At 35.5% G+C, this 26,645-nt stretch overlaps 1 protein-coding gene across 1 annotated transcript in view; it reads right to left on the bottom strand.

The window, feature by feature from the left end:
• The window catches only part of Senp6 (SUMO1/sentrin specific peptidase 6), a gene marked incomplete at its 5' end in the record, with an annotated part of 98,480 nt that overhangs the window by 3,582 nt on the left and 68,253 nt on the right, over positions 1-26,645 (bottom strand). The window contains 7 exon segments of the mRNA XM_013505827.1: positions 3,759-3,909; positions 4,013-4,081; positions 4,858-4,946; positions 7,023-7,126; positions 13,188-13,600; positions 23,375-23,467; positions 25,204-25,323. Coding sequence (XP_013361281.1) covers positions 3,759-3,909; positions 4,013-4,081; positions 4,858-4,946; positions 7,023-7,126; positions 13,188-13,600; positions 23,375-23,467; positions 25,204-25,323 — 1,039 coding nt within the window.

Raw genomic sequence — 26,645 nt, 5'->3', positions numbered from 1 at the left:
AAGCGTACTCCAGGTAGAAAATATTATGTAAGGCCTACAGACTAGAGAGGATGACACAGTACAAAATGCCTTTTGCTTGGTTGATAAAAGAGAATGCTAGACTGATGCCAGGCGTGGTGGCACACAACTGTAATCCCAGCACTCAGGAAGCTGAGGCAGGAGGATTGCTGCAAATTCAAGGCCAGTGTGGGCTACAAAGTGAGTTCAGGGCCAGCCTGAACTGCACAGTGAACTGCACTATCTCAAAAAGACAGCACCCACCCCCGCCAAAAAAAAAGAAAGAAAAAGAAAAGAAAATGTGAGAATGAGAATGATATGAAAATAAGGCTGAAGTCTGGACAGAGGCCAGATCACACAGGTGCTTATAGACCACTGGAAGGGTTTTGGAAGAGATAAAAAATGATACAGTGAAGACTGGTTGCAAAAAATAGCCTCTCTTAGGAACCAGAACTGAAATATCTGGAAAATAACAATTTAGTAAAGAGAAAAACAAGTGTAACTCCTGACATAAAGAAAGAGCTGAAAGAGAAATAGGAGAAAATGCAGAGAAAAGAAGGAATGAGACCAGTGTGGTGGCACACGCCTGTAATCATAGCACTCAGGAGGCTGGGGCAAGGGGATCGCCGTGAGTTCAAGGTCAGCCTGAGCTACACAGTGTATGCCAGGCTAGCCTGAACTGCATAGTGAAACCTTCATCAACAAAACAAAACAAAATGAAGCCAAGCCAAGCTACAACCAACCCAACACCCCCCGAAAACAAATGAAGCAGTCTGGAATGCTAACCCCAGCTTTCTGGGAGGAGGTCCTGTCTCTGCAAACACAGATGATGCTGGAGATCAAGCTCTTGAACAATGGTGGCAAACCTATGCCATGCATGCAGCAGGTTGTTCTTACCAAAGTTCTAAAAGGTTCAACATCACTGCCCTCGAAGAAAGCTGGAAACTAAGATGCTCAAATATTACATGGAGTCAGGTTGCTGATGGGCATAAACACCAAAGCATAACCAAATCCAAGGACATATCATAGACAGTATGAAGCGATCTCTAGAATGACGGTTTCTCTACCCAAACTGATCTTCAAATCAGTGAAAAAACAGAGAAATATGAGAAAACAAGATGGCTTCAAAAGCCCAAACCCCCCAAAAGCTGATCACAGACACTGAAGTAGAAGATGTTTCAGAGAAATAACTCAAAAACCAAATGGTTAAAATGTTTGAAGTGATAAAAAAAAATACAAGTAAATGTACTGGATGTTTAATTAGCTCAAAGAGGACTTAAACAGATAAAAGATTTTATAAATAAAATGATGAACTTAAAACTAATTGAGATAAACAAGACAAGATATAAATAATCACTTTGGTAAAGAATCAAGTATGAAGAAGGCAAGCTGAAATACATGGTATGAAAAATTCAGTGGAAATCTTTGGTAGCACCCTTGACCAGTTGAGGTCTCAATGTCAGAAATAGAAGACAAGGAAGATGTAGAGGATTATAAACTCAATGATACCTTAAAAACTGTAAGACTCCACACAAGCTGATCCAAGAACTGCTAGATAACTCTCTCAGACAAAAAAAAAAAAAACAAAAAAAAACCACAACATAAATAACCCCCCGAAAACAAACCTTAGAATTACAGAAATGATTCATTACAAAAGATTATATAGTAATATATAATGGGTTATATATATAATGGGTCAACTCCTCAACCAAAAGACGCAGACTGTAGACTGATGGATTGCATAAAAAAACAAAATGCAGCCATATGCTGTCTGCAGGAGACACACCTCATCCAAAAGGAAGTACACAGACTAAAAGTAAAAGGATAGAAAATGATTCTCTCTCCATGCAACAGGAACCTGAAAACAAGCAGAAGTAGCAACCTTATTCTCAAACACAACAGACTTCAAGCCAAAATTGAACAAAGACAAAGATGGCCAGCCACCATATACTGGTACAGGGAACAATCCAACAGGAAAAGATAATAACTCTTACGTATACAATGCACCTAGGTCAGTACACCCAACTGCATGAAAGCAAAACTACTGGACATAAAATGACAGACACCAATACATTCATTGCAGGGACTTCAATACCTCACTCTCACTATTAGGTCAACCAGACAAAAATATCAACAAAGAAATGTTAAGTTAAACCACACCAGTGAATAAATGGACTTAACGGGTATCTACAGAATGTTTCATCCAACAATAACAGAATACACATTTCTCAACAGCATACAGAACTTTTTCCAAAATAGATCATATCATAGGCCATACAGCATGCCTAAATAAATAGAAAAGAATTAAAAGAATCTCCTACATACCTTTGGATCATAGTGAAATGAAATGAAATCAACAGCAAAAGAGACCACAGAAACTACAGAGAGATTAAATAATATGTTACTGACTAATCAATGGATCACAGAAGTAAACAGGGAAGAAACTAAAGTTCCTAGAATCAAAAGACAATGGAAGTACAACATAAAACGTATGGGACACAATGAAGGCATTTCTAAGAGAAAAGTATATAGCTGTGAATGTACATATAAAAAGAGTAAGATCAATCTCAAATAAATAACCAAGTGATAAACTCAAGGTCCTAGAGAAAAAACAAAATGAACAAACAAACAAACCTGATTCAAATATGAAATAAAAGGAAATAAATTATAAACATCTGAGTGGAAATTAATGAAATTGAGACTAAAAAAAATAATATAAAAGAATGAATTTAAGAGTTGTTTCTTTGTAAGGATGGGAAGGGCATCTGGAGATGGGAAGAGATGGGAGGTAGGGTACAGAAAGTAAAAAGAATCAAGATGTAATGTGTGTAGGTATCAATTCCCCACCAATGAATGTATTTACTAATCGCAAACATACACTAATTGAAAAGGGAGAAAAAAAATGGAAGAGTTTTGGACTGTTACATTTAATGCAGAAAAGCAACAGAATTAGATTTGGGGTTTTTGGAAACTGAAAAATAGAAAGCAAGAGCTGTGAGAATCTTTTGAGAGATCAGTGTGATGGTTTACAATTCTGATGCTCACACACGAGACTTGGCAAGTGACAGCAGGAATAAGACAAGGTACACATCTGACATTAAATGATACAATTCACCAGACACAGTAGTTCATCCACTAAAAAGTGGGTGAAAAAGGAAAAACAGTGAAGATTACTGGAAAGAGTATCTAAGAGAAATATGTGTGGTGCTTACTGTACCTCTGAAGTCAAAGGAAGAGTGTGAAAAACAAATGGTCCACAGCAGCGAATGGTGCTGGGAGGCCAGAACAATTTTAATATAAAGCTAAAGATGATGTCATATTTTAGAGAGCTGAGAAGAATTTGTGGAAAAGGAGACAATAAACACAAATACTTCTCAAGAAATACAAGTATCTGTAAAGGAAAAAATCTCAGTCTGAATCATAAGAGAGATCTCATAAGTGGAAAAAGCCAGTGGACTGAGTGAGCTGATTAGTAATGGAATAAGGTCAACAAACTTGGATGTGGTGACCAGTAAATAAGTATTTTTGTCTTAACAGTTCCGCCAGTTGGACGTTTTTGCTCAAGAAATATATATATATGAAGGAGAGAAAAGAGGTTACAAGAAGTAGTCTGAACTGCAAGAGAGATCTCAATATAGAATAATTTTTTTGAACAAGTTTTCAAATTCTTTAAAATATTTGCTCACTGTGTTTATATACAAAATAATGTCAAAATACTATTTTGTTATTTACTAGGTCAAAGTTAACAAACTGAAACTCACCTCAAAAAAGCTCTCTACATACTGCAATACATACACACCACAATCACTGAAGTTGTTTTGCTGAGGTACTTTTGGATTAGATCCTTTCATAACATCTTTGGAAAAACTTCTTTTGCTTCCTTTTTTAACTTCCCATTCCACTTCTAAATACCTGCAAGAATGCATACATAAAAATATATGTAAATGTAAATACATAAATTGCCTCATGTCCATCACAATATGAAACAAAATGTGAGGTGCAATTCTGAACTTACTCTCTTAGAATTTTTACAACATTTGACCGAGAGGGGCCTCTGAGTGAGTCCATAAGTAGAATACAAGGTCTGTGGGGTAGAAATGACCAAAAGTTGAATATTTGTAATGCCAAAAGTACTGAAATGTTTAAAGATCTGGGCTCTTCTTGGCTAACATTTTTTGTGATCTGGAGCATCCTCCCTCTTTCTGTGCTAATGATTAAATCCAGGGGTTCACCCACGCTTTTCACACACTGTACTACTGAGCTATGGCTCCAGCTCTGGAGCAGATCTCATAACTATAATAAATATATTTTCTTTTATAAATGAAGTTTGTCTTTCAACATCACTTAATAGAATCTCTGCCAACATTATCTACAACAAAATCAAAGGAAATTAAATCCAGAAATAGGTTATACTTCATCATCTAAGGCTGGAGCTTCTGGAGAGACGTTAAAATACGTATCTACTTCTGAAAACTGACCCTGACTCACTTTCATTTGAGGTTCCCATGTAAAAATCAGCCCTCATACAGTAGGTATGTCAGTGTCAACTCCAACCTCATGGTACTGTTTTGATGTACAGTTGTTTTCTGCTCCAAAACACTATATAAAGAAAGAATTGGGTTCACTATTATGATGTGTACATCTGTGGATGCCGAGGATGGGAAAATTGGCAAAGGAGGAATGAAATTAGCCATTCTTCCCTCCTTGAACCCTGGATATCTGCTTTGCTTTTTTCCTCATGGAACCTGACAAACTTGTGAATTCTGCTTAAATAAAAACTGCCTGGTCATGCTTTGTTCTATGAATGTATTTAAATAAAGCTTAGTCATGTAACATACACGAGATATAGTTAATGCTTACTGTTTACAGATAGTAGGCTTTAAATGCCACTGTCCTATTTCTGAATTACAGTTGTCATCAGCAAGGAACCCATCATCACTGCTATCATCCTATAAAAGACAGCCAACTGTTAGTATTTATACTACCTAAATAATTAATACCTAACAAAATAGTACTAGTAATAAAAATCCTTGAAATATGAAAAAAAATTTCTACTTAAGAGAATGACAAAAAAAATGTAGCATGTTACTGGATCCCAACTATCTAATGTTGTAACACTGGCATTTTAGAAACTACTAATCACAGATTTACTAAAAATTATTTTATCTATTCACATAATCTAGAAAAAAAATCTTTGGAGACTAATTCTTCTGTCAATTAGTTCTGTTCTGATTTCAGTTTATTTTTATAAAAATTTAGCTTGTTGGCTAAGACAGCTCCTTCACAGTAAGACACTAACAACATATTTATTATTCTTTTACATGAGTAATTTTTTCCATACCAGGAATATTTAAAGGATTTTTGTTTTTATTTTTTTAAACGATTTTTAGAAACACTTTTCCTTGACAGAACCATGTGTTTACTTGAAAGAAGACAGCTTAAGAATGATTTATTCTCCAGATTTTCTTTGTAATATGAGAAAGCTTTTTGCAACTTTATTAATGGAATAATCAACAGTATGATCAGATTAACTAGTACAGTAAATGCAACAGGTAATTGCTATAACCAAAAAAGCTTAAAAACAAGTGATCATCAAAACTTGTGAATACAGCCAGGCGTGGTGGCACACGCCTGTAATCCCAGCACTCAGGAGGCTAAGGCAGGAGGATCATTGGGAGTTTGAGACCAGCCTGGGCTACAAAGTGAGCTCAAGGCCAACCTGAGCTGCATACTGAGACCCTGTCTCAAAAGAAATAAATTGCGAATACAATCATTTAATATCAGGTTGAGTATCCCTTATTTTTGTTTTTTTGTTTTGTTTTTTGAGACAAGGTCTCACTATGTAGTTTAGGCTGGTCTTGAACTCATGTCAGTATTCCTACCTTAGCCTCCCGAGTGCTGGGATTATAGGCATGTACCAATATGCCCAGCTTGAGTATCCCTTACTTGAAATGCTTGGGCCCAGAAGTGTTTTAGAATATTTATCTAGGGAGTAAAGCATTCCTAATCTGAAAATCTGAAATCTGAAACTTCTTCAGTGTCATTTTGCATTTCAGATTAGTGACGCTCAATATGTGTATGTTGCAGATAAAGAAAGACCCTGTATTTTATAGTCACAGGAGGTAAGCCAAGGGCATCAGAAAAAAATGGCTTAACCAAAAAGGAAAAATGGTATACTATAAAGCCATCTTCATTACTATATAAACAACGCAAAGTTTATTTTAACAAGAAAGGTCATAACAGTAAAGAAATGATATGCTGTATGATTCTTACAAACTTTTCTTTTAATAAATAGTGGTACCTTGGTTCACAAACTCAATTCTATGATTCTGGTTGCAAACCAAGATGAGAACCGAATCAAATTTCCCCTTAAGGTCAACATTGAAGATAACGTCTGAACTTGATTCAGTTCTTGTCCACTCAATTTGCAACCAGAATCATGGAATCAGGTTTGTGAACCAAGGTACCACTGTGAAGATCTCTTTAACAGAAGTTATAAAATATATTCAAAAATGTTTATTAGGGGAAATAAGACTAAGAAAATATTAAAATTCACCTTATTTAATGTTAATCAAATATAATCTGCTCCTGCCAAAATACACACACATAAGGAGAAAAATAATATAATTTTGTTTACTTATGTCTTAGGTAATTGAAAATTTAAACATTTTCCTGAGGATTTCAAGTAAGACTAAAAGTTATGTATGGTCCATAAATACTTTGAAAGAGGAAGGGGAAGAGGTGGTGTGTTGCTGTCTAGGTTGGGGCTAAAGTTAGTCGTATGCTAGCACTCTCTGAGCTGGTAGTAGAGTTCAGCCCCTATCTCACCAATAAAAAGAATTAATAATACCAACATATTTATCCAGGGACCTTATGACCTAAAAACTAAATTGGTGCTCTGAAGACATGACCAAATCCAGAAAGTATGGTCAAATAAATGTTTGAAGGAATTACAAGACTCTATAAGGAAAAACTTAAATAAACAAAACAAAAACCTGAAACTTTTATCAGGCCATATGTTTTACCTGGTTATCTTGATCTTCTGAGAAGTCGATGAGTTCATCTTCAAGCATTTTACTACCTTCGGCTGACTCATCGCTATAGTTCATTCTGATATTGCTTAAGCCATCTGTACCAATAAGAAGCTTTATATAATAAAAAGGTCATGCCTTTAACTACAGGATATAATGCTAAAATTTATGTTAGCAATTACTGACATAGTTAAGACTATAAAATCTACCATGTAACTCTACAAATACAAGTTATTTTAAATGAAAACTTGGGTTAATATATCAAGTACAGAATTATTTCAACTGAAGCCCTGAAGTCCATTAAAATTAAAAAACCAGGTTATCAAGTTATATGATTAAATATATGTATACTTAACTACATGTATATATAAGTAGATAAGCATTTGTGTGCTAGATATGCCAGGTATCTAACTCATAATGAAGGCTACAACAGTCTGAAAATAATATAAATGTTTAGTAATACAAGCAGTAAATTGCAGAATATGAAATAAGGTACAACTTTTAAAACTGTGAAAACATGGAAAATTATAAAGGGTAAAAGGGATTAAAAGTAAGAAAATAACTTTGCTTTTGGATAATTAAAAGAAAAATACAAAAGGGATAACACTGTATTAGTATCATTATATAATCATTCATTACATAATTAGTATCAACATAATCATTGACTGGTATTTGTAATTGAGTTCCTGTAAGTCTTGTGTATTTTTCTTTCATGCTTGTTTATATTCATACTTTTCAATTACATAAAAGCACACAAGGCACTTGCAGTTGCTGGTAGTATAAAAGTAACTCACTCACAGGAAAAGGATGAAGTGCATACTTTTAAAGGCCTATTTCAAGACTTTAAATGGTTAAAAATCAATTCTTTTGCTGAAAGAAGCTTATTATGTAAAATATTTTAAGGAAATGTAAGATTTACAACAAAGCAGTGAACTATTAATATATCAATACTGTTTAATACAGAGCTTACCATATCAGAATCTTAAAACTTGTGCTTTTTAGGTATTTTAGATAAATGTTTTGATATAACTCATTAAGTTATAAGCGGTTAAGAATATTAATATAAAGGAGATGAGATGGAAGAAAAATAAAGTACAGTCCTAGAACAGGTATATATTCAAATGCTGCTATCAGAAACATACTATTTAAAAAAACTAATCAAGCATAATGGTAAATCTTTTAATACAAGTAATAACTTCTTCAATTTCTTTTTCAAAAATCTATTTTTATGTTTTTTAAAGTCAAAATGTTTCTCTATATAAAATTCTCAAGATGTCTATATTTCAATAAAACCTATCAAAATCCTCAATTAAGAATTAGTCAGTTACATTAATGATTATTTATTTGATCAATCTTGCATGTCTCTTTGTTTTCCTGAGAAACCACTTTGAAGATATCAATACGTAGTACAACAACCATTGTTAATTTCCTACCACTTTATCTGTATTGTTTGTATTGTTCTTATACTATTTTGTAAATGGATGCCTGTTAATGTTTTCCTTTTTTTTTAAAGTTAAAAAAAGAATGTCAATTATAATGATGTATTTCTAGCAGTAAATCCCTCCTATTCACAGAAAGTGGTTATATAACTGTCTATCTTGTACCAACTAAACTATCTGTGTACTTCAAAAACAACAGAACAACAATTTAAAGGATACAGTCAATTCTCCCCATTATTTCCCTGAAGAAACAAATGGCCTGGAGTAAATGGAAAGGTGACAACTTAATCATTTGTTCTCTTAGTGTCAGTTCTTCAGTTTCTCATGGAGTGAGAAGCTCTGAAGATGCTGAGTGTGATTCTGAAGTTTAAAAAGACACATTTTTTTTACACACCCTAGCAAGTAAATCATTCCCTAAGGTGCCCAAAACCCAACCATTATTATTTTCTTATGGCTGACCTGAAAATCTAATCTGTGGGATATCACTGCATTTATTTACTATAGAGCAGTGGTGGCAAACTTACGATACACCTGTTATTTTTCTTTCAAAAGATCTTAATGTATGATTTGTTTCTTAAAATTAAAACTTCAGTATTCAGGTTTAATTGCAGTGTTGGCACTGCAAGTGGGTTGCAGTTTGGGCACTTGCCTCATTAAAATGTTTGTCATCAGTGCTATCTAGCATGTTACCTATCTATACTAGTAGTCAGGGTCTGTAATTATACATGCTTGACAGTTAAGGTTACGTTAAAAGTGCTTAAAATACATCATTGAAATCCTGTTGATTACCAGATCAAACAGAAGTTAATTCTAGAGTTATCATGTCACAAAACATCACAAACTTTCATCCTAACTTTAACATGCCATCATCATATTCAGGACGGACTTGCCTAGTGATCCTCTCTGAGGTGGTAAAAGCACATGTAGAAAGCACACTCTCAGTTAAGGTATTTTGGGTCATTGATCCCTTTGAAATCTAGTAAAGGAGGCTCACTGAAAAATGCACAGACCCACTTTACAGTACAGTGATTGAAGAATAGAAAAGTATCCATACTATTCCACATACAATGTTCGTTTCAGGAAGTCATAATTGATACAGTTAAACACATACTGTCATGGCTTTTTATCTAGATGGCCCCCAAAGTCTCAGTCTTACAGATGGGGCTTTTCAAAGATGGCTGGATCTACAGTGTGTGAATATGCATGAAGGGTGTATGATAACTAAATTAGTCCACTGATTGGCTTAGCAAAGTTCTGGGTGTGGCTAGTGGGAAAATCCACCCTGGGCACGGATGGTACTACCCCAAAGACTTGTAGACTGGATGCAATAAAAAGGGAGGCTTGCTGCTGCCTTCTGTCTGCCACGCCATGAACTGCAATGCCAACCTGACTTGGAGCCAGCTGATTACGGACTAAAACTTCTACAAACTGAGCTAAAATAAATCTTCCCTCCTGTAACTTGTGCCTGTTGCGTGCTTCGTCCCAGCAATGAAAAAATAATCAGGACATACTAAACACAAAAACAAATGCACAAACTATGATAAAAAGAACAATAAATGGGATAAACAGATATTAGTGAGACAAACTGCATATAAAGCAAGTTATTTTTTACTTTGGTTGCCACTACAGGTTTTGAGGCTATTTCCTCAGATTTAATAAGCTATTTACTCAACCAAAACATTACTTTATACAAGAGGGCACTAGTTATTGCTACAATTTCTGTATGGAAAGCCCAAAGCTTTGTCCCCTTGCTTTAGGTCATACATTTTACTTCTTATCTGAATTCACATTAAAGGGTTTAAGAATATTACTCAAAGGAAGCCTTTTTCTTTTGGATGCTGAAGATCAAACCTAGGGCCTTACTCTCTACCACTCAACTATGTCTCCAGTTTTATTTTGTTAACAGTAGTGCTGAAACACAATTCACCTGACATTTTCTCATTCGGAGTGCACAATATGCTGGTTTGAATAAGTCAACCCTCTGTATGTACAAGTTCTGTGCCTATGGATTCAAGAAAAATATCAAAAATATTTGAAGAAAATTTGTACTGAGTGTGTAGAGAGGTTTGTCATTAATTACTCCATGAATAATATAGTGTAACAGTTACACACATAACGTTTACACTATATCAGCTAATAAATACAAGTAATCCACAGATGCTTTAGTACATGGGAGGATGTACACAGCTTATATACAAGTGTTATGCCATTTTTTTATATGGACCTTGAGCACCCATGGGTTCTGGTATCTGAGAGGACGGAGACTCTGAAATCAGTCCTCTAAGGGACAACTGTATATTCACATATGTTTACAACTATCATTGCAACCATTTTTTTTTTCAGAGCTGACAATGGAACCTAGAGCCTCACACATGCTAGGCAAGTGTTCTATCACTGAGCTATACCCTCATCCCCCACAATTTATTTTATTTTATTTTTTTCAGACAGGGTCTCACTATGTAGTTCAGATTGGCCTTGAACTCACTACATAGCCCAGGCTGGCCTCAAACTCTCAGTGATCCTCTTGCCTCAGCCTCCCAAGTGCTAGGATTACAGCTGTGTACCACCATGCCTGGACCCCACATCTACTTTATTTGGAGGGGGGAGGATGTACCGGAAATTGAACTCAGGACCTTGTGCCTCCTAGGCAGGTGTTGCACTGCGAAGTTATATCCCTGGCCTTTTTGTTTGTTTGTCTTTTTGAGAGAGGGTTTTGCTATGCAGTTCAGGCTGGCCTTGAACTCACTTTGCAGTCCAAGCTAGCCTCGAACTTGCAGCAATCCTCCCGTCTCAGCCTCCCAAGTGCTGGGATTACAGGTGTGCACCACCATACCTGCTCCCACAATCTATTTTTAAACTTCAAAAAGAATAAACTTCATACCCTTTAGCATCACTTGTTTCCTTCCAAATTCCCATCCACCTCCTTTCCTTGGCCCCTAGAAGACCTAAGCAGTCACTGATCTACTCTATAGATTTCCTTGTTCTGGAGAGTTTATACAAATGATTATTTTTTTTTCTATTCAAGTATTAAAATACTAAACTTGAAAAAAATTATAGACAAATATTTGACTGATTACCTACTTTGCATGCCTGTATTCTATTTCCTACCTAATGAAATAGACTGGAAAATGAGCCAGAAAAGTATTTATTTGTGTGACCTTTGATGAACTTTTTCCACTAACACTTCACTCTACTACCTCATGTCTCTCGAAAGATCATTACTCTAGGGCTAATTATACCTTTATACAACTTAGTATAGCTAACAAACCCAAATAATCTTGTAACAGCAGAAGTTTTCTGACTGAGTAAAATCACATAAGCTGGGAGTAGTACCAAAATATGTTCAGTATTCATAATCTTAAATAGGTTCTTTCTGAAACCACATTGTTTTTTCTATGGTCTATACCAATTCTTCTCACCCACAGAAAATTTGTTGTGCTCACTTTGGCAGCACATATATAAAAAATGTGTTAAGTGCTTATCAAGTTTGCATAAGCCACATACTATATAGTATGTTAATAGTTTTAAGAAGTAGACTTAAAAATACTTGTTAACTGACACATAATATTTGTACATATTCTGGGGGCTGAGAATATAGTTCACTGGTAGAAGCACTTACCTAACACACATAAGGCTCTGGGCTCCATCCCCAGCACTGCAAAACAGACACCGCCTCCCCAAACTTTGTACATATTTATGGAGTATCCTGTCACTTTTGATACATGACACATTATGTAAAGCTCAAATCAAGGTATGGAGTAAACTATTTTATTTGTGGTTTGCAGAAAAAAATTATACCACTGATGATATCAAATTTAAGAATCTCAAAAGAAATTTGTATTTCTGTAACAGTAGCTAGAAATATGAAACTGATTCAAGGAAAATCAGTTTATTAGAGATAGAGAATAAAAAAAACCCAGAAATTAGAGTGGTGTCCCTCATTGTACTGAGAACAGTGAAAGACAGCTTTAATTGCTTAGAGGAGAAAGGATTAACTTCTGCTTCTGGTCACTTGTACTTACTTTACCAATCTGTATTCTGAGAAGACTGAAACTTATTTGCTTTACGGATCTAAGACCATGCAAATGCTGTTTATTATGAATACAGAGATAAATCTAAGTTCTTATAAATAGAAAATGTAAACCATGTACATGGTGACTATCCTCTATCTGAAATGTTTGCAACCAGAATTGTTTTCAGAATATTTAAATATATATGAGAATATTTTAAAATATATGAGGCGTTGGGTCTAAACCTAAATAAAAATTCGTCTGTTTCACATTCACCTCATATACACAGCCTGAAGGTAATTGCTTACATTTTTATTGTGTATGCATTTTGACTGGAATCTGTCACGTGAAGTCAGGTGTGGAATTTTCTGATTGTGTAATGTTGGTGGCTAAACAAGTTTCAGATTTTGAACTCTTTCAGATTTCAGAGTAGGAATGTTCAACCTGCACTATAGTTTCAAATTTTCACTCCAAGGGATAAGGAGAAGACTGACTACAAAAGGGGTAAAGAAGCTTTTTGGAGTGATAGAAAGGTTTGAAACTCTTGTGGTAGTCACTACATGACTATGAAAACTCAAGCTATACTCATGAGTGAATGTTACTCTAAGTAAATTATACCTCAATAAACTCAACCTCAAAACAAAACTGTGCAATCTTTAAAAAGTTCTAATTCTGAATTATTCTTTTCCTTCAGAACACATAGTACATACCTGGGTGATGTACAGAATTGAAACATTCATCCTGTAGGCCATTCTCACTTTTAGTCCTATCGACAACTTTCTGGCATGAAGATTCTCCTTTATTCGACTCTTCATTTTCGCTTGCAATATCATTTATTTTCTTCACAGTGCATATGCTTCTCCGATCACAAGGATCGCTTTCTTCTTGTCCACTGCTTGAATCAGTTACAGCTAGGCAATGCTTTTTGGTTAGCACCTTCTTAATGACAGGCTTGGCAGAAGAATTCTGTGAACAACTGTCCATTTCATTGGAAGAAGAACTACAACTGTCTTCTACAGTTGAATTTTTTTGTATGACTGCATTTTCATGGTAATGAGGATTAGGTTCATACTTTGGTTTTTCTAAACCAGGGAAACAAACAACAGCCAAAAACCAGTGTGCACTGTAACAAACAAACAAAACTACTAAATACATTAGGAAAGGTAATCGTAACTGGCAATACATATCAGTTGAAATAGTTTCTCTAAAGCTTTTGTGAACAAATTTACTAATGATGCTCTATTTCTCCCAATTCTCAAATTATTTATATTTGTTCTAACTTCTTTATACAATCACTGATTAACAGAATACAGTACTTTTTTAAAAATAAATTTTTGTTAGAATTATATTGCCTTCATTCACTTTGAAAACAAATCTGTAAAACTTTGTTTTTGCTATTATTATTATTATTTTTACTTTAATGTCTGTTTTAATATGTTAGAAGTTTTTTTTTTTTGGTTTTTCTGCGGTACCGGGAACCGAACTCACGACCTTGCGCTTGCCAGGCAGGCGCTTTTGCCGCTGAGCTAAATCCCCAGCCCTTTAATGTCTGTTTTTATTATTAGTGAAAGAGGTGAGCAGGCAGCATTTCACAGCCTTTCCAGGACCTGCAATTGAGACACCTGCGAAACAAATCAGTGAGAAGGAAAAGCTCCAGAAATCAAGAAAGGGCTGACAGAAAAACTAGAAATCTGAGAAACAGGAAAGGAAAAGGAAGGAAGGAAGTGTTCTGGAAGAAATCCTAGCTCCTGGGGAGGAGATAAAAAGAAATTCACTGCAGCGCCTGCCATATTTGGAAGTGTTTGATCAGGAGCCATTTTTGTAGGAAGTTAATGTTTTAAGACTGAACTACTTACTCCCAGGACAGAACTACACTTGAAGAGTTTCTAAGGTCACTCTACCACAGTGACTGACTGGTTAACTCCTTCTTTTCTTCTTTTTTACTTTTTACTTTTACTTACTTCTATTACGTCTTTTATTTTTATTTACTTATTTATTTATTTTTTAAAAGAGAAAACCCTCCCCAAATTTCAAAACAATAAGAGGGTAACTATGGTTAATACATTATGCATTTTATCTTTCATTTAGTTACTGAGAGTACAAGATATAGGCATTTAATTTTCCAAACAATATTAGCACAAACCTTTCTTTTCAATGAACTAAGAGAAATTAGTAGTATAACTATCTTGTTTACCTACTTCTATCATTTTTGCTTTTCCCTTCCTTTTCTCCTTTCTCCCATCCCAGTTAAGTCTTTGATTCTTTAACTGGATTCTTTATCTCACTTTTCTCTCCTCTTCCTATTCTTTTTCAAATTTTACTTTTCATTTTTCCTTTCCTCCACCTCTCCACTTTCGTTTTGTTTTTGAGACAGGGTCTCACTGTGTAGCCCAAGCTGGCCTCAAACTCATGACTATCCTCCTGCCTCAGGCTCCTAAATGCCGCGATCACAGGCAGGCACCACGCCTGGTGACCCCTCCATTTTTGTATCACTAGCAACCTTACTAATTTTTAGATATTTAGTTGAGTCTATGCTACTATGCTGAACACTGTTCTGTTGTTAATGGTGGTATAGCTGTCACATTTAGTAGCTACTATATGTCAATATTTGGTGTGCCTTTGGGTCTATATTATTATTGTAGATTTTTTCTCTATTATTATGAGTGGTACAGTGGTAGCTCTTATTGGTTCTTATGTACGCCAGTATCTATGGATTTCTCCACTATTACCAGTGGTACAATAGCTATTGCTATTAATTGGTTTTTACAGTGTGGCAATATTTGGTCTGTCTTTGTATTATCAACATGACTCTGTGGTGCTGAGGCTGAAGCCCCCTGAAAAAAGTTGGATATGAAGAGACCCTCAAGTGTAACACTGAATAGACTGGAGAGGGATGCAAACACCAAAACATAAACACAAGCACATATTACAGAGGGACATTTTAACTAAAGATACCTCCACACCCGGTACTGAAAAAAACAACAACAAAAAGATACCTCCACAGTAGTGACAGAGTTTCTACCCTAACTGATCTTCAATCTGCACCACAAAAATGACACAAATATTAAAAGGCAACAGATACCTTCTAAAACCCCTAACTCCCCCAATGTACATTGAAATGAACGAAATTACAAAGAACTTGGAAACAAAATGCTCAAGATGTTTGAAAAGCTCAATGAAGAAACATAAGTAAATTCACAAGATATTGAGTAAGCTTAAAGATTTTATTAAACAGGTAGAGGATTTTATAAATAAAATGTGCAACTAGCTTGAGGAAACATATGCTAATCCAGTTAAACAAAACCATACAAATATGAATGAGCAGTATGGTAAAGATTTAGAAATTCCTTATGAAAAGGAAGCACACAGAAATACAACACAGGAAAACTTCCACAGAAAGCATGGGTGGTAGATTTGACCAATAAAATGATGGTGTATCAGCAATGGAGAAGGTGGATATAGTGGATCATACAAATGATGTGCTAAAAACTACAAGACAATATGCAAAGCCTGATCCAATTGCCACCAGATAACTAAAAAAAACCAAACAACACCCCTCTGAGAATTATAGGAGTAATGGAAAAATTAGATGACTTAAACGAATAAGAATGTATTCACTGAAATCAGACCAGGAAATGTTCCAAATCAGAAAGAATTCAATATCCAGGGCTGGGGATCTAGCTTAGCAGTGCAGCACCTGCCTGGCAAGTGTGACGTCCTGAGTTCGATTCCTGGTACCTCACCAATTCAATATCCAAGTATAAGAGTCTTACAGAACCCTAAAGAATCACAACCAGAAAAGAACATCTCTAAGACACATCATAATCAAAATCCCACAAATTCAACAAATTACAAAAAACTAAAAGCTGTTAAAAAACAGAGAGTAACCCATCAAAGCAAGTCTATCAGAATAATAGACTGATTTCTCGGCACAAACCTTGTTTCTCAAGCCCTAAAATGAAACAGTTGTCAACCCAGACTTTTATATCCTGAGAAACTAGCCTTCAAAAATCTAGAGAGACACTTTCCACAACAAAGAAAACCTAAAATACATCATCACTGTCTTAGTTATTTTTCTTATTGCTGACAAAATACCCGATGCCCCAAGTTAAAGGAGAAAAGGTTTATTTACTTAGCTCACTGTTTGTCCACTATCGGCTGGCTCTAAGGCAGGATTAGCATGGCAGAGGGGTTACACAGAGAACCAATTCTTGGCAAGCAGAAGGCAGCAAAAGCAAAAAAGCAAGAAACCTTAACAGCGTCCTTCTGCCTCCTTTATCTTATTCAGGCTACTCAGGGCAAGTAACACTCACACCCTTAATGCTAGTGCCCTGGACTCTAGCATTGCACCATGAATCAATTCCGGTATAACATACTCTAGACTAGCCATTTCTGAAAAAACCCCACCTCTAACTTTATGAGGCTTTAGGGAGACATCTAAACAGAAGCCATAACAATCCGGCACTGCAGAAAGTACTTAAGGGAACCCTAGACAGACACACAGAAGTAGCTATCTTATTTTCGGACACAAGAGACTTCAAACCAAAACTGATTAAAAAAGAAAAAGATGGCCGGCCACTGCAAACTGGTACAGGGAACAATTCAACAGGAAAAGATAACAACTCTTACGTATACAATGCACTTAGGTCAGTACACCCAACTGCATGAAAGCAAAACTACTGGACATAAAATGACAGACACCAATACATTCATTGCAGGGACTTCAATACCTCACTCTCACTATTAGGTCAACCAGACAAAAATATCAACAAAGAAATGTTAAGTTAAACCACACCAGTGAATAAATGGACTTAACGGGTATCTACAGAATGTTTCATTCAACAATAACAAAATACACATTTCTCAACAGCATACAGAACTTTTTCCAAAGTAGACCATATAGCATGCTTAAATACAGAAGAACCCCTGTGTGTCACTGGATCATAGCAAAATGAAACTAGAAATAAATAACAAAAGAGATCACAGAAATGACACAAACACATGGAGATTGGATCACAGAAGTAATGAGGAAGAAATGAGAAGTTCCTAGAATCAAATGGCAATGGAAGCACAACATACCAAAAAATATGGGACACAAGGACAGCAGTTCTAAGAGGGAAAGTTATAGCTATAATTACAAATATAAAAAGAACAGAGCAATCCCAAATATCCAAGCGATGCACCTCAAAATCCTAGAGGAAAAAAGACTCAATGTGGAACTAAAAAAGTAAAGATATAAAATTATAGTGGAAATTAGTAAAATTGGAACTAAAAAATACTACAAAGGATCAATGAATCCAAGAGGTGATTCTCTGAAGGTCGGGAAGGGCATTTAGAAAAAGATTCAAGATGGAATAAACTTGAGGTTTCTGTAGGTAAATGGATGCAACCGGAGACCATACTCATAAATGAAATAAATCAGACCCACATGTGTAAACATCATATTGTCCCCCTGTGTAGGAACCTGAAAGAATAGGTAAAACTCAAAATGTACAATAGATGGTAGGAAAGGGAAAGAAATTGCTCAAAGAAAGGAATGACTGGGATGAGGGAAAGAAGAAAAAAGAAAGAAGGCAATATATATATATGAATGGCTGGGATAACTGTACTGCTGAGGTCTGATGGTATTGAATGGAATAGTTAATGCTTAAAGTTTTTTATGTTCTGACCAATCTTGCAAGCATATATCTGGTAATCTGAGCAACTGATTTGAAGACAACAATATACAATAGAACAACCATGGTGAATTCCTACCATCTTGTCTAATGAAACTCTGTATTATCTCTAATGTTTTATCTAACACTTATTTTTTTATTCTCTTTAATGGTTTGATCAATCTTCCATTCTTATATCTGGTAATCTAAGCAACATAGTTGAAGACAACAATATGTAATATAACAACCACTGTTAATTCTTATCATTTTGTCTTGAAACCCTGTAACACTTTTAATGTTCTTGCTTTGCTTCATTTATGTTTGTGATGTTGTTATGCTGCTATTGCTTTTTTTTTTTTTTTTATCTCATTTACTACTCTCTCTAAAATAAAAAAAGAAGATTCAAGGTGGAATGTGTATATATACCAATTCCCTCATGTTGAATGCACTGTACACATATTGCAAAAGTATAAACAAGAAAAAAAAAGGAATGGGCTGGGGATGTAGCTCAGTGATAGGGCAAGGGTTGAGGGGAAAGGGAGGAAGAGAGAAAGGGAGGGAGAAAGAAACTGACTTTTAAGTGTAGAAATGTACCGGCTGATTTTGAAGACGCAAACTTCAATACTGTAATACTATATACTGTAAAAGAGCCACATGGCTAGTATCTGACAGTGACCACTAGGAACTGACGACCACCAAGAAAATAAAGCCCTAAATCCTACAATCACAAGGAATGCGTTCTGCTAACAACCTGAACAAGCTTGAAGGAGGACTCCTCCAAGTGAAAATGCAGCTAGTCAACACATATATTTCAGTATTGCTGACTCCTGAGCAGGGAATCCAATCATACCCTGCCCAGACTTCTGATCTACTGTAAGAAAATAAGTGGATGCTGTTTTAAACAACTAATAATTGTGATAATTTACTATGGAATACGACAAAGCTAATATACTTAATTACCCCTAGTAAACAAATAAAACTTAACTGGCGCATATTCACAAAGTTAAATGGTATGAAATGCCCAGAATGAATCTTGGAAACCGACAGTAAGTGGTATATGCAAAATCAAATAATTATTTAAACATCCTATATAAAAGACTTTTTTTTTTCCCATTCCTGAGACAGGGTCTCACTGTGTATTTTAGGCTACTCTTGAACTCATAGTGATCCTCCTGCTTCAGCCTCCCGAGTACTAGGGTTACAGGTGTGTACCACCACACCTGGCTCATATATGATGTTTTTAAAAAGCTGTTTTCAAAAGGCAAGAAATAAATTCACCTAAGTTTATAACTTGTGGGAAATAGATGGGAGGTTAGGACAGGGGAAAACTCGTAAGTATATACACATTACCCAAAATATTTTAGGTTCTGAGCTAGTACTAGCTGGTGCCATATATTATTCTAAATATAAAATTTTGTTAATATAGATTTTATATGTATCAAATATTATATTAGAAAATATATGAAAACTGAATCATTTCCTATTTCTCTTAGAATTACTGATTAGGTTCTACCACTTCTAAATAATCTAGTCTCTACCCATTTGTCTCAAGCCTCTCTATCTGCTTTCTACTCAAGCTACAATGACTCGCTTCCTCTTTCTTATCAAGGTTTTTCTTATCTTGAGCTCTCATACATGTTCATATACAAATTCCTTACTTCTAGCTCTTGGAAATGCTGGAGTGCCATTTAAGCCTTTAATATTACTTACATGTTTTCCCTGACAATTCTTATAAAAATCAGTCACCTCCTTTATTTTTGTACCATCCTTGATACCTTCATATCTTAATTTATATCTTCATAAATCTTTGTTTACTTTTCGTCTTTACTGTGTTATGAATTTTTTTCTTTACGAAAGACACTATTTTAAAATCATAACACACATACAGCTTAAAACATAAAGTATGGGCCACAAGTAAGAAGTTGCACAGTCTTAACTAAAATTTATTGACCTAACAAAACTTTTGAGGACCTATTATTTACTAGGCATAGAGTTAGGTGAAAGATACAGTGGACAGGCTATGAATGTCAGCTTATTAGCCAAGCACAGTATCTGTCATGTGGTAGGTTTAACAAATAACTGCTAAAAGAAAAAAAATAAACATATTGGCAGATATAAAGTTATTCCATATTCTCTTTTTTACAAAGTGTTAGAATACCCACAAGCTACTGTAGTACTAAGAAATAGAGCTGTCTCTATCAGACAGCACTTAGTAGTACAAAGGTCATGCAGATAGGTTTTATCCTCAGTATTAAAAGGCCAGGTGGATGATGCTTCTCTCTTGTTCTTAATTATTAATTCTCAGTATACAATGGACTTAGGTCAGGCTGGGGTAGTAGAAAGAACACACCAATTTCCTCATTTCATCAGCTTTGAGACACAGCCTACGAAGTCACATCTCAATTTGAGAAACATGGAAAAATTATTTTAAAAACTGATAAAATATGTCACAATACAGTCATTCTCAACATGTAGCTGCCTCAGAATGTTTTTAAAATTTCCTTTTTTGGGGGGGGGCAATATTGGGGATTGAACCTAGGGTCTTGGTACTGAACTGTATTCTCATCCCTCTTTTGCATTTTAAAACGGGTCTTGCTAAGCAAATCTTCCAGGCTGGGCTGGACTTTGTGATCCTCCTGACTCAGTGTGCTAGAGTGCTGGGATTACTGGTATGCCCCACCACAACCAGCTTTAAAATTTCTTAAGAATGCCACCAGGGATAAGCTATAAAATTTTTGCTGCCTCACTTAAAAAAACAGGAAAAGTCCAATTTTTTTTCCTGGTTGAATGGAGAAAGCTGAATCAGACGGTCACTTCCAATGCTAAATAACAAGAGTTTTGCTTTTATGAACCATTCTAATAGCAGCTGTGTTAAGCTTAAGTCAATAATAGAAGATGCTACAGTAGGCAATATCACTTATGATGGATTAAATCCAAATATCAAATATGTGTTCCTTGGCAGTAACTGTGATAGTTTCTAATAAACACTTTATAAATTAAAAATCAGTATCTTCAGAAAATAAAATACATAATAAATACATGCCAGCCTATCCAGTCAAATTAGTGCATATAAATATTTTTGACTTTACCTATTTAAAAAGCAAACCAAGACCTCATGATTTGTTGGCTAACTTCTCATCTACAAATGGTGTACCCCTGTAGCAGATCCTTTCTTGGACTCACGTTACTGTTCTTCTCCCACCAAGAAAACAAGAATCACTGGTTGCCTCTATCCATATGTATAACCACTAAGAGACATGTGCCTCTCTATCCCTAGATTGTGTGTACCTCAAATTACATTTGTTTGAATTTCTGTTAATTCTTTCCTCACAAAACAGCTTTCTTCCCTTTCATCTAGTAGGCAGCTCAAACGTTACTTTATATAACAAATACACTTCAGGAAACCTTATTTTGGGGGGAATGAAGAAATTAAATTTCAGTTTTAAATTTTACTATAATACTATGATTTAAAAATATATAGCTTGGGGATGTTATGCTTTATAGCTACTACTACTGTTTTGACCTAGGTTATTTATCTTTGACTGGATTAAGTGAAGAACCCAGGTCTCCTGATTTTTATTTCTTTATTTTTTGGAGTGCTAGGGATGGGATTTAAGGCCTTGTGCATGCTAATAAGTGAGTAAGTGCTCTACCACTGTGCTACACCCTTAACCCCTAAAACATGATTTTTTTTCCCCCCTTTGGACAACATCCCACAATAACCAAGATGGCCTTGCAGTCCTGGACTGCACACATCCTTCTGTCTTATCCTTGCCAGTAGCTGGGACTACAGGCATATGCCACTAAGACAGAGTTCAAACAAATTATCTGACCATAATACACTGTGAACTTATTTCATAGGGGAGGGGAGCTCATTCAGAAGGCAGCCTTGCCAGGCACAGTAATGCACAACTGTAATCCCAGCACTAGGAGGCTTTGAAGGAGGATCACTGTGAGTTTGAGGCCAGCCTGAGCTACACAGTGAGTTGAAGGCCACCTTGAACTACCTACCTCACAAAAAAGGTAGCCTGGCACAGCTAGGCTTGTTAAACATGGTCACATAAACAAGGTCTTTTTTCTTTTTGTCTTTTGAGACAGGGTTTAGCCATGCAGTGCAGACTGGTCTTAAGCTCGTTTAGTAGCCCAGGCTGGCCTCGAACTCACAGTGATTCTCCTGCCTCAGCCTCGAAAGTGCTGGGATTACAGGTGTGTGCTACCACACAGATATGACAGGCTGAGTTTGACAAGTTCTCCAGGCTAATTTTAAACTTCTGATCATCCTGCCTCAGTGGCTGGATGCTACTTCTTTACCCAAGTAGATCACTGCTACCACAGACTCTCTCCTAAATCACCCTTTTACTGAAACTGCATAGTTGCCCATGGTGTGTGGTGTGCCTTAATGAAAGTAATAAACCCAAGGCATCCAACTGTAGGTGTATTCTCAGTGGTCTTTGGTTGGAGGACATGGGAAAATGAAAAAATAAAATACAAAAGGCTTTTAAGACTGAACTGTGTAATTCCATCCTTCCCACATCAATATTTGTAGTCCTAGGAGGGAGTAATAAGAAGTATTTAAGCATCTCCATTTACTTAAAAAATGGCTTTTAAGTAGTCAGCATGGCTTTCAATTTCAGCTAATAGCACAAATCCAACCACACTTCTCTTTTTTTGTTTGTTACATGAAAAAAGAATGTTTTAAACTAAATATTCAGATGGGTGTGGTGGCACATGCCTATAATCCCAGTACCCATGAGGCTAAGGCAGGAGGACTGCCACAAGTTCAAGGCCAGCCTGGCCCACATAGTGAGACCTTATTTCAAAAAACAACAAAAGAATCAATCAATCAATCAAAATTTTCTGTCACTAAATCATTTTTGAGCAAAATAACCTTTCCTACAGAAAATTTTCTAGACCACAAGCATCACTATTGTTTTGTTTGACACCCCTGCTACACACATCTTTCTGCCTCAGCCTTCTGAGTAGCTGGGATTTTAGGCATGTGCCTGTGTCTTTCCCCTGTTAATGATTTTATCCCACACTAACTTAAAAAAATGAAATTAGGAAGGTATCTGATTTTCTGAATGCAAAGTTAAGAACCTTACATGGTTCACTAGAAAACTGCATTCATTTTCATAAAACGGTCATATTCACTACATAGAAATTTCAAAAAGGCATTTTAAAGTGAATGTTTCACCTCATAAACACATTTTTAAAAAAACCATCACATTTACATTCTTACTCACGCTTCATTAAGGGGTACAAAAATAAAATCCTTCTCAAAAATATCTACATGCCGGGTCCATGTTTTCACTCTCCCATGCCGTTTTTGTTGAATCCTGTTAAGAAAGAGATAAATTATAAGCTTCTGAAATGTCTTTATTGTTTCAGCTTACAGGCACTGACTTGTAAACTATAAAGACTCAGATACAAAAGCTCAAATGGCTGTACTAGATGGTTTAACAAGGTGAAAAAAAACCCAAGAGCATTTCAGATGAAACTAGGAAGGCACAGAAATGCCCATCACTGAATCTGGAGGGGAGCTAGTTAGTTGCTACTACATTCCCTAGGGATTCCAGGGTTTTTCTTGTCTGGACTTCTCCATTATTTTTTTTAATTACTGCAGAATTGGTACTAGCAGTATACTGAGAGGTGTATCAGACCATGACTTATACTAATTAAGGAGAGGAGACCAGGAAAAGTAAAAATTATCTGATGGTAGGTGAAACAGGGTAATTATGAGCACTGGTCAAAAATCAGTAATTACCAACAAGTGAAAGATACAAAGTTAGAAACTGCTAAAATAATAGAAAATACTACTTATATCATGCACAGCAACCATCAATTCAAAACATTTAATGCTACTCGTAAGAAAATGTATCAACTATTGTGTGTATTTGACCAATCACCAGCAAGTGTTACAGCTAGATTCTTTTACTGTACAGAGAGGTACTGTGTGACATGCAGCACACTATTTCCTGAACTTGTGCAAGAATAATCTTATTAAGATTAAAAGAGCTTATTAAAAGTACAGATTCAGGCTGAACATGGTGGCACATGCCTGTAATTCCAGCATTCGGGAAGGCTGAGGGAGGAAGATTGTTGTGAGTTTGAGACCAGCCTGGGCTACAAAGTGAGCTCAAAGCCAGCCTGAAATGTATAGCAAGACCCTATCTCAAAAAGACTACCAAAAAAAAAAAAAAAAAAAGTACAGATTCATAGGTTTCTGTAAGTAATTTCTAAACAAAAATCATTGTTGGAAAACACTGTTCTATCCTAAATATAATACATTCCAGGTATTCTGGAGATATTAGAATATTATGAATTATACTAATTTAGCAAAAAAGAAAAAAAAAGAAAGAACTGAATGAAGTTGCCTTATATAAATGCAGTTTTTCTTCAATTATATCCTAAAAGTAGTAAAGATTATTTTAAGGCAGTGGAACATGAATCCATCAAAACTGAAAATTAACCTGATTAGCTTGGTATGTTCCCTTCCTGGCTTTTAAAATAAACAGAAGCAAGTTAATCAAAGAGATCTGTGTTTTCTTTCAAATACTGTTGGCCCTTCCTTAGGCCACATCCATGAACTCAACTGAAGATAGAAAATACTTGGGGAGGGGGCTGGGGATTTAGCTCAGCGGCAAAAGCGCCTGCCTAGCAAGCACAAGGTCGTGAGTTCGGTTCCTGGTACCGGAGAAAAACAAAACAAAAAAAAAAAAAAAAAAAAGAAAATACTTGGGGGGAAAACACTGCCATCTGTACTGAATATGTACAGATTATTTTCTTTGTTATTACTCTTGAAGAACACAATGTAAGAACTATTTAATGGTATTTACATTGTATTCTGTGTAACTAGAGATGATTTAAGGCATGCAAAATATGTGCATAGGTTATGCCATTTTGTATCTAGGAATTGAGCATCTACAAATCTGGGTTACTTATATGTGGGTAGAGAAAATATGGAACCCATCGACCATTGCCCATGGATACTAAAGGATGACTGTTAAGTGATTGTTTTACTAAATCTTGAATGGGCTTTACATCTGTTAAATATTTTCTGGGTCTGACTTACGACAGATTAGTTGTTTCATGATTTCTCCTCTCTCTCTGATTAAGGCGTTTGTAGAAAAAAGAACTGAATATATGAATTCTGTCAGCTTCTTCTTTCTTCAGTTTTTCAAGCACCAAGTATCTATTTTAAGCAAAAATAATTCCAATATAATGGTTGTAACAGTTCACTTTATATTCGAAACAGTTCAGCAGTTATGAAATATTTGGCTACTATCAATCTCTATTCCTTACAAATGAAAGAAGTTCCCGGGCTGGGGATTTAGCTCAGTGGCAAAGTGCCTGCCTGGCAAGCGCAAGATCGTGAGTTTGATTTCTGGTACCAGAAGAAAAAACAAAACAAAACAACAGCAACAACAAAAAACAACAAATGAAAGAAGTTCTTGACAAAATTTACTTTGTATTTTTGACAATGATAATTACCACATTACCTTCAGCCCAGGACACTGCCTGAATAAACTGTTGATTTCTACAATAATACATGAAGAACAGAGTATATAATGAGCTAGCTTTAAGTCCGGGTAATACCATAAAAAACAAGAACTATATTACTTGTGGAACTCAAACTATAATGGCTACTTTGTAAGAGTGAATTTGAGTAAGTACAGCAATAATTCAAATAAAAACAATAATTGTGATTTTAAAAAAATGGACTATATAAAAATTCATGCTGGGGCTGGGGATTTAGCTCAGCGGCACAGCGCTTGCCTGACAACTGCAGGGTCATGAGTTTGATTCCTGGTACTGGAGAAAAACAAAACAAAACAAAACAAAATAAATAAATTCATGTCTTCCATATTATTTGTTTTAGAGTAATTTGTTTTATAATTGTAACAGTATAATACTGGTAGCTTTCTGAAAACATAATGAGGATAAGTAGTAAAATCTCCAGTGTATGATAAAAAGTACAGACCGTTTCACCATCAACTAGAAAAAACTAAAACAAAATGCATGACTTCAGGTATATATACATGTTCATAGACAAAACAAATATAAAAACTGAACAAAATACTGACTTATAGAAAAGACAGATTATCAAAGATTATGACAGAAATTATGTAATTATGTAAATTCTCCAAGAAGATATAAACACATATGTGCATAACAAGAGTTTCAATATATACTGAACATATTGATCTGAAAGGAGAAAGATTAGTAATTATGGTTGTAGATTTCAATAACCCTTCTCAATAAATGAAAGTTCCACCCAACTGGCCTAGGTGACATCCATGGAACACTCCTTCCAACAGCAATGCTGTTCTACATGTTCATTATGGGCTTTTTAGTACTTGGCTTGTCAAGGTAGTACAGTATGTATTTGGACTAAGATAATATGTTTAAAAATTACGGTAAGAGGGGCTGGGGATTTAGCTCAGCGGCAAAAGCGCCTGCCTGGCAAGCGCAAGGTCGTGAGTTCGGTTCCCGGTACCGGAGAAAAACCAAAAA

Source organism: Chinchilla lanigera, unplaced genomic scaffold (genome assembly GCF_000276665.1).
Source record: "Chinchilla lanigera isolate Chin_1 unplaced genomic scaffold, ChiLan1.0 scaffold00101, whole genome shotgun sequence".
Classification (NCBI taxonomy): Eukaryota; Metazoa; Chordata; class Mammalia; order Rodentia; family Chinchillidae; genus Chinchilla; species Chinchilla lanigera.
This window is presented reverse-complemented; position numbering and strand designations above follow the sequence as displayed.